Here is a 10,346-nt window from a genome sequence, read left to right on the forward strand (position 1 = left end):
ATAACACTGAGTTCCTATAGGAAATATATGTATTCAGATGGTTATATCTCAGCCAATACCTAACATATTAAAGGCCCACTGCACTACTTGTAGCTACTTGCGCCCTCTATATAACAAACCATGCCTAATCGGTGACCATTGGTCCCCCATGATCCTCTTTTTGTTATGTTAACTGAGAGCTGAGTTGATGAGATAACCACCTGTCCAGTGACCTTGCAGGGCAGTCTAATCCCTCCTGTAAACTATGGCAGATACGCTTTAAATTGGTTTTCGACATTTGGACATTATTTTTTATGCTCTTTCGGAAAATGAAGAAAAAATTGAGAAATTCTAAAAATAGATTTTTGATGACGTCACACTCCACCACTTTGAAGTCGTTAAATGCTATTTTTCTCTGGCTTGTCAGCAAACAAAAACAAAGGAAGTAAAAGCAACAATGGTACATCCCCTGGTTTAAGAGTAACAAAGCTATTCTTTTGTTGTAGTAATCATCTAAATGATAAGTTTGCATGACGCAGCTGTACGTTCTAACTGTGCAATGTTTGCAGGTTGTTTAGCAGGTTGTACATACTAATCTGAATATCATATTTGCTTTATACATTTAATTTATAACCTAACAAATCATTTTTATATCTTTCTTTATAATGACATTGGTGGCACTTATGGGCATACAATGCTACAAATATATACATATATCTCTTACCGCATGATTTCATGACGTCATACCATAAAATACAATTTCATATTTACAAGAAAGACCGAAATAACTTCTACATAATAGGGCTGTTAAATCCAAGGGAAACAAATATTAATATGAAAAGCATTTATTATTATCATTGCAGCTTTATCATAGAAATGTATTTGTCTTAATGTACAGAATGATGATGATAAATCTAGATTTGTTTTAGTTTTAGTTTATGAACAATCACATTGCATATAGATTTTATTGGCAATAGATGAATAATTGATTTACATCACACAGACGTACTACTATAAGCACTATTTTGCCAGGAAGGAATGATGCCTCTTGCTCCCATATCAAGCTAGCGATTTTCTTCTTGCGATCGAAAGAAGCTATTTAAACAAACAATTTGTATTATACTTTTTTATGATAATATCAATTGTAGTCATGGTCGGTGCATTCATTTATATATAGTCTCTAACTATGCTTTTGCCAGTGAAATATACTGCGCTGAGACAAAAAAAATCACAAGAAGTCCACCTTGTTGCCGAACTTAAGGTGACAGATTCTTGAAAGCCAATACTTTCAATTTTCTTTTTTGCCTAATATTTCTATGAGAACAATAACAAATCAAGTTACGAATTGAAATTGAATTACATATAGGCAGTATCTCACAGTCATGTCATTCTTGAAATTACGCCTGGGATTGACCATTATCCGGGGGAGTTAGCTTTGTCTTGTCGTTTACATCATCAATATTGTCCGTAGATATATTCGCTATCTCGATATCGTTGCTCATCGGAGTAACCTGTGAGGCTTTCTTGAAGTGAAACACGGCGAAACCAATACCACCTGCAATAAGAGACACTCCCACTACCGAACCAATGACAATTCCTGCGATAGCACCAGCCGAAAGACCTTCCTCTGGGGGACTTGTTGTGACTGGGGGTGTCGTTCCTTCTTCTTCTCTTTCTGTGGTTGATGAAGCGCTTGGAGCAGGGGTTTCTGATGCAGCTGTTGGTGCACTTGGATCAGGGGTTCCTTGTGCTGCTGTTGGCGCACTTGGATCAAGGGTTTCTAGTGCCGTTGTTGGTGCACTTGGATCAAGAGTTTCTAGTACTACTGTTGATCCGCTTAGTTCAGGGGTTCCTGATGCTGCTGTTGGTGCACTTGGAGCAGGGGTTTCTGATGCTGCTGTTGGTGCACTTGGATCAGGGGTTTCTGATGCTGCTGTTGGTGCGCTTGGATCAAGGGTTTCTAATGCTGCTGTGGATGCGCTTGGATCAGGGGTTTCTGATGCTGCTGCTGTGGATGCACTTGGACCAGGAGTTTCTGATGCCGTTGTTGGTGCAGTAGGATCAAGAGTTTCTGTTTCCGTTGTTGATGCACTTGGAACAAGAGTTTCTAGTACTACGGTTGGTGCGCTTGGATCAGGGGTTTCTGGTGTTCCTGTTGTCACACCTGGATCAGATGTTTGCGGCGTTGTTTGTGTACTTCTGCCAGGAGCTGCTGTTGATATGGCATCCAATGTGGTTGTCATGCCAGGTTCACTAGTGGTTAGGATATCTCCATCTGTTACTAAATCTGTATATGTGTATGTGGCCGTGTCCAGACCCGTAGTAGTTTGAGCTTTACACAGATTACTTTGTGACAGCAGGACACTGATGCAGATCCCGAAGCAAAGAACAGCGATCGTTGTGGAAGAAGCCATGTTCTATTTGAAAGGGTAAGAAAGGGAGAGAAAGAGAAACACATAAATTAATATGCTCTGCCTTTAAGTTCTTTATAACATGTAAAAAGGCATTTGGTAGTAGTTACCTTAAAATTTGTTAGCTTTTGATAGTCGGATTTAAACTATCTATCATATTTTTGACGTGAGGGAAAGTGGCCATCAGCGGTCCTGTAATAAATACAATATTGTGGAGTGGGTTAAAACATCAAAAGTAATATGTACCCCACCTCCCTTTCAAACAGCACACTGTATGATACAACATGGACGTAAATAGAGGACGAGAATAGGCAAACATGAATCGACTGTCCCCTGGTACAAGCGGGTTTTGAAAATACTTTTTTAAGCTTGCTGTTTTGTCATCCTTGGCAGAACAATCGTGAAAATGGTAGCATTAGGCAGGAAATTCGTTCTTCTTGACAGTAAAATATTATTCAAGCTCACATATGTTATAACTTTTTAATTAAAAGCTACCAAAGACGAGGAAACCTTTTTTGATACGCACTGTATACATATGCACATTTTAAGTCAAAGTGCGAGTCAACGAAAAGGAATGGAAAGGACCTTCAATACATATAGAAGACAAAGTTAGTATGGACCTGTTCATTGTACACGCACTCATACAGTCACATACACTATGGCACATACATACAAATCGGCAGAATATTGCATTCGAATATGCAATATTCTGTCTTCTATATGAGGATCTATAGTACCAATCTCCCTGAACATATTAAACGCTCCGCGCGAAATCCAGACAACGATGAATAAAATTTGATCATATTGCATTATTACGTCTTCATTTTAAGTAGGCCTTTTGTTAATTGACCGAACTTTTTCAAATCTTTCTATTCTCCCCTCAACCCTTGTATTTTGCTGCTGTGTATTCTGCATATTATAGTATTCCGTATTTGAGAGTCATGAGAGTAGATAGAGAGAATAAAATTAGCATCCCGTAATGTTATTGCATATTTTATGTATAACTTCTCTTCTGCTGTCGCCTTTCTTTTTGTTATGTTACCAGGAGAACACATAAATAATGATAAACAATATTTGTTACATGAGTTAACGCATTTTCTTGATGCTCCGAACATAACCATGAAAGCTATTATCACATAAACCTATGGTTTTCTATTGAAAGGTAAGCTAATGCAGAACCACGAAGACGTCTTCAAATTGATCAACAACCAAATACTATAGACCTTTGATAGATAGTATCTTAGCAATGGGCAAACAAACACGCAAATGCCACCAAATAAAACGAGATTTTTATCTACGGAAACGCTCCCCCGCGGCTCCAGTAAACTTTAGAAGACCTTAAATGAACTGTCGCACAACTTAACTTATCTCAAATTAGAATGATCTTCTGAATTAACTCAATAATGTATTGACATATAATGTTACTTCGATCTTATTCCACAAACACGGTGCACCCTGTCTGCAATTGGGGCATTGCAGTACGTTGAATAGTCAGGGTAGGTGCCCATTAATACAATCTGGTAAAAAGAAGCAATATAGATTAAAAGTGACGAGGTTCGAACCCATGACCTGCGTACCTCTGGTCGAGTGTTCACCACTCCACTACGAGACATCTAAACACCTATGTAGTTATAGAGAAAGGGGGATTCTTTTTGGTAATGAATTTTTGTTAGGAATATGCTCATCGATTGGTGAGCTACAAATATATTTACTTCGGTTGATTTCCAGATCAGATCGGAGCGGTTAAAAGTAGCACAAAGCCTTCAAATTAATAATTCTAAGGCTGGTCTGAAAAATAACTTAGTCTTTATATAAAGCCCAAAACAAAAGAGATTTGTAACTGAACACAAAAGGTTAAATGCTCCTAATCAACCTTCCTATCTTTGAAGGAATGATATGGTTAATGATCATAAACTGACAGCCACTTACTAGAAATTCTGTAAAAACTGTATCATATACTGGTAAAATGTTTACAGTAACAGATAATTTATAATTAATAATTAATTAATTGCTATCTAGATGATATTTTCTTATCTACCTTTATTCTTTCATGGATTTTTTGGAGTAAGAAATAAACGTTTCTGCGGGAATGACTGGACTTTAACCAAAAAAAAAAAGTTTCTAGAAATGGTTGGCCGAATGACGACTTTTTTTGTGAAGCTGGTGCCACATGTTTCTGGGATGATATATTTGATAAGACATAGGGGGAATAAAAAAAATCATGTCTGAACATGTAATTATTTGTTAAATGGGTGAATTTATATTTTAATTTGTTAATGATAACACAGGCTCATAAATTTGAAGGTCGGTACGGAATCGTTTCGTTAGATTAAATAAATATCATTGTCTTTTGTATTAATTCATAATCTATGACACTCGATTAGGAAAGATACAAAAGAGAGAAATTTAAGGGCCCACCTCAAGAACAGTAATCAATGATGGTCTTTAAAAATAAAGTTGATTAATTGTAAAGATGAATATTAATATATGAGCTTGATTATTCTTTATATGTCTGTTTTGGAAACATTTTCATAGAATTCCTATAATGGATTGCTCTTCCATTGGACTTATATTCGAAATATGGCGGGAAAAAAAGTTTAGACCAAACTGTCAAGCCACGTTAGCCCTAAATAACAATTTCAGTCATCTCCAGCAAGATTTATTTTATTATGATCCAGTCTATCCCTCACAGAATAAATCACTTTTTATGTACTATATAGTCAACATTTCCTACTTGCTTTAACCCATTTAGTTCACAATGTAATCGCATGACCGGTACTCAACTTTTTCTTTATCATAAACTTTACACTTGAACATTAAACGAAACTCGGTCTTGATTGTAGGAGACTAAACGTTTACCTCTCAAACAACTGATGTGTATCTTTAAATAGAACAACTTTGAATAAAACCAGGGTCTCACCTCCCTGATAAAACGGTGACTAAATGTAGATAATGTGATTGTAAACTATGATAATGTTATAATGATTAAATGGTGTGCGGCAAACAATCTCTTGCAGCCCTAGTGCAGCTGTTGTGGTTGGGGGGGGGGGGGACACAATGATCTCATATATTGTTTAGCAGTTCTCATTTTGGCTTTGCAGCATATATTGAAATAGACTCACAACGATCTTATCTTTGTTGATAAATTAGCCTTAAATTGTCAAAAACGCTCTTATTCCATTAATTCTTTTTTTTTTTTTTTTTTTTGTTGTTGTTCTTGTTCTCGACCTCTCAGAAGAACAGAGCCATTGAATTAATGGCCCTGAACCTCTTGATCCACCCGTATTTTGAAAAGAAATTGTCATTTTTTTTTTTTTTTTTCATATGTATGAATATATGTTTTTGACAAGGAAATATCCCTAACCAAACCAAACCTACACGATCTACCATGTGCTTTTAGTAGAACGCCTGGATTCGTGAATATAATACAACAACTTTGAAATTATGATTGTGTCTCAACTAATCGTAACGAAAGCAATTCAATTTTGACTGTTGGATAATTAGTGCCACGAGAAGAGTGGGATAAATTCCAAATGCTGCATCATTCCCTACATATTCTCTAGGAATTTCTATAAAGAGTGTCCTTGGCCTCAATATCGACGGCCGAAGTCATGGAAATCCTTTACGATATCTTTTTCTGTTACACTTTGCTCCGTATAAAACTTGGGCAATATAACGGAGATATACAAATAAATAAATTATGGATTGAGTAGTTACATTGGGACAAAGAATTGGACTCACGTCAAAGCATATTTCTCATCTGAGAAATTTATCTATTTTTATACCGCCTTCTTGCAGGACCGACTAAATAACGCTAGTATGCAAACTTGGAGAAATTAGGGCAGGAAGTAAACGTCAGGAGAGCAAGAAGTTGAAAGAGAAAGAGAGTAAGATTAAGATATATATATATATATATATATATATATATATAAAGCATGAGAGGCAGACGTGTATTGTTTTTTTTTGGGGGGGGGGGAGATAGATGATTAAGGATTGTTATCCTCGATATCGTTTCAAAATAAAAAGACAGTATAAAATTCACTTTCCCTTTTTATCAATGACCAGTTTGAGCTCTCTGGTATGACCGTGTACAAGGGCGGGTTTTTCTTTCTCTTTTTCAAATCTAACATTCCGTATTATTTCTGTGTTGCAACCAACACTTGAGGTTGGATTTCAATTACAATTAAAAGGCAAACAGATAAATAACAATGATAGGAAAAAATGAACACAACGTCTAAGAAACTGTCGAGTTTGAAACATGATTATATGGATAACAATGTTCTACATACAATTAAATCATTACGTTATAAAATATTAAAGTAAGCTCATGAGTATAAAATTTCATCTTGATTGTATATCATAATATCATAATTAATTAAGGTATATGTTTCTATCAATTGAGTATTTTATAATGAAGTTGATTAAAATATATTCTTTTGTACTTATATAGTTCACGCTGTTTTATAGAAAAATATTTTTTTCTCTCTACTACTATAAATGTAAATACATCAAAATCAAAATTTAAAAATTCTAGATCCATTCAGCATATTAAGAATATGAGCAAACGAAAAAGGAACTGGCACAATATTTGCTTATGACATTATACAGGTCGGTACTGCAAATAAAGCTGAGATAAATCTAGTAATCTCTTTATGAAACGTGCATGATATGAAGTACACTCCATACAATACCCAATTTCATGATTTTTACTACTATAACAATAGCTCTTCAAACGTGAGATATGATAATTGAGAATAAGGCTTATGATAAACTAATCAAGTGTTGATAATCAAATTCACCAACCTTGATACGCGCATGCAATCATATCATCACAATGCAAACAGACACGTATGCTGCTGGAGGACGATGGGAGAGAGGGGGGGGGGGGGGTGGGGTATTAAGATGATCCAGTTTAATTCAGTTTGATTTATTTTTAGAGCCTAACCGGCAAATGAGAAAAATGACGTTTGAAATGATTTTTTGCTCGTTAGATTGGTTCAATAATCTAGTCTGTATGGTTGGTACTAATGTTTTAGGAATTTCCTAGACCTAATCCTAATTGGTCCGACACCCCATTTAAAATGGTCTTAGCGATGCCCTTGTTATATATGTAAATATATCTGTGAAGAAAGTCACCTGTTTCAATTTCCATTTAGCAAATGACTGCTCTTGATACTGGAGAGACAAACATGGATGCCTATCATACTCTAATTTAGATTCAAACTTTGTATAAAACATTGTAAAAATATATTAATTAAAAGCATGCTATTTTGCGCATAAATCAATTTGAATGACATAAACATGATATATATTTATATTTTATGTAAATAATGACAGAGCTAAATTGGGCACAGCTGTAGAAGAAAACGTAAAGGTTTTTTCAGCTTCCCTGATAAAATAGCATTTGGTAATCATAAATAGCGTATAAAGTAAAGCATAAAACAGAATAATTTAAGAAGGAGAACATAGGAGAAGGGAACCTGATACATATATCTATGAATGTTTTTGTAAAGTCCAGAATTTTGTTCCCGCAATGTTTTCAATTTATTTTTTGTTGTGATTAAAATCTACTATATATATATATATATATATATATATATATATATATGGTCGATGAATATTTCCAAGCTTCATCAACATGTTCCTGTCTGTCTGTAAGAGGTGCCTCTAATTTTTCTAAATAATTGATGTCTATTCAGTGGCAACACACAAAATTTACTTAGAGAAATCAAGTTAATGTTGCATTAAAATGATACTAATCAAATGATCGAATGATGATGATGGCAATGATGAAGATGACGATGACAAGGAAAACGAATATGATGATGTATATGGCAATCTTAGGTGTTCATGGAATATCTCTATTAAAGGAATTAATGCCTCTGTCCCAAATTTTCAGCTTTTAATCTCCTAAATACTATTCGCCACATAAGAGCGAAAAATATTGTCACGTCTTAGTTTGGTGTAAATGTTATTAAAAAAATTTCAAATTTTATTCTTAATATTTTGTTCTAGTTTAATGTAAGTAAGTGTTGCCGGTGGACCACCTTATATTTTACTTGTTAGTTGTCTACGAAATTCCTAAAACATTAGTACCAACCATACAGACTAGATTATTGAACGATTAAACAGCATTATAATCGCGCAAAGCGAGCGAGTTTTAAAGATATTCCCACTTTTGTTAGGCAAAAAAGAGTACTTAGACTTGGTGTCTGTAAATCGATTATTTTGTTGGTAAACATTTAACTGGTCTTTTTGAAATACATCATAACAGCAAAAATATCATCTGTACAGTCCAACATAATTGGAAAGTTTAATTTCATTTACAGGTATATACTTTGGTTTCTCTTGGTACCGATGCCAATACATCACATATTTGGCCTCTAAACTTTTAGCAATTCTGCCAGCCTTCTGAAAGTTTATCATAATATATATGATTTAGAAATACATTGCATATATTTAGATAACCTTTGCAAAGATTTAAGATGTTCACACCTCGACATTAAAGAAATTACATACTTTTTAAAAACATCTCATTTAGAGAATGTCACAGTTTTCAAGTGGTTTTTGCAACTTATGTCAAATTATAATAATTCGATCAAATGGACTGACACTTTACTAAAACTAAAATATATTTGGGCGAGCAATCGAAGCGAGCCAGTTGAGGAAATATATCACAATATAACATTAATAGGTGGTATTTCTACCACTTTCGTCATTTTATCACCATGATCACGCTTGCTGTCAGTATTTTCATGGCATTGTTTTGGTTCATCGGCATTTCAGATCTACCGACAAAAAACTTAAAATAAAGCATTTTCCCCTGCCCCTACTTCAATGTGGACATTGTTTCAAATCAAATATATTGGAAATAAGAGGCAATTATCCTCTTTAACATTTTGAAAACTAAGGTAGCTGCAAAAGTTTTACCAAAATCCTCAATAGTGCGTACTCGGTTTTTGAAACGTAAATCATTCGTATAAGATTGATTTTTGGCATAAAATTCATCTCCTTTTAAAATCATCTCCAATGATCTCGAAATAATATATTTGGAACATTTTTAAAATAGATATGAATTTAATTGTATCGTTTTTTAATGTTATATATTTAAGGCTAGAATTCTCGGGAGAAACAATTTGACAACCTCCAAAATCCCACACCTCAAACCTAGGAAGACGGAAAATAAAATTATTCGTTAACTGTATCCATCCTGAGATATCTATTTCCACAAAATCGAAATGGTCCATTTAGATGTTTTTTTTAAATCCATTTTTGTCTATTATTATTAAAAGTCAATTCCAAAAGATTCCCCCTAAAAAAAATGGCAAAAACGATGTGTATGGACAGCTCGAAAACTACCAGGAGAAGGACAATTCTGGTGTAGAAATGTAACCATCCCTACATGACCCATCCCCAGCTTGACCATAATCATTATGAAAACGGAAAATACCCAAATAAGTGCTTATCTTACCAAGATGTTTTGCGAATTATCCCTGCTTCAATTGCGTAAATGATGTTTCAGAGGAGGTTCACTTCTTAAGATTGATGACTTCTTGCTTAGAATCCTGAAGGAAAGATAACAGTCCTACGTGATGCTGACACATTAAAAAGCTATCGAGCCTTAGAATTAGGTCCTTGATAACTTGAAGTGCTCTGGTGTCCAAAGTCTTTTTTATGTGTTTATATCCATTCGGGCTGCTATGGCGACGTTGTCGCTTGCTTGCTTACTATATAGTAGTCATGCAGGATAATTTGGTAGCTGTGTGGCTCGCCTTTGTTTTATGGGGTGTTTGAAGGTGGCTATGAGACTTCATGCGGTTGACGCTAGCGTATGTAATTGCAAATGACCACCAATGCAATAATAACCACTAGATTTTGACATACGCTCTTATTAAGACTTCCATCATACATACCGGATATTTTTGCTTCAGCTAAGTCTGCTACTACTGTTGCTGA

At 34.8% G+C, this 10,346-nt stretch overlaps 1 protein-coding gene across 1 annotated transcript; it reads right to left on the bottom strand.

Annotated features, from left to right (window-relative positions):
• Positions 1-808: 808 nt before the first annotated feature.
• Positions 809-10,070, bottom strand: LOC100893108 (endochitinase A). The gene is made up of 2 exons (XM_003731694.3): positions 9,862-10,070; positions 809-2,396 (listed from the first exon to the last, which is right to left on the bottom strand). The coding sequence occupies exon 2, from the start codon at positions 2,391-2,393 to the stop codon at positions 1,377-1,379; it is 1,017 nt and encodes a 338-aa protein (XP_003731742.1). The 5' UTR covers positions 2,394-2,396; positions 9,862-10,070; the 3' UTR covers positions 809-1,376.
• Between the last annotated feature and the right edge of the window lie 276 nt (positions 10,071-10,346).

This window comes from Strongylocentrotus purpuratus, unplaced genomic scaffold, assembly GCF_000002235.5.
Source record: "Strongylocentrotus purpuratus isolate Spur 01 unplaced genomic scaffold, Spur_5.0 spur5_scaffold_11, whole genome shotgun sequence".
NCBI classification, from domain to species: Eukaryota; Metazoa; Echinodermata; class Echinoidea; order Camarodonta; family Strongylocentrotidae; genus Strongylocentrotus; species Strongylocentrotus purpuratus.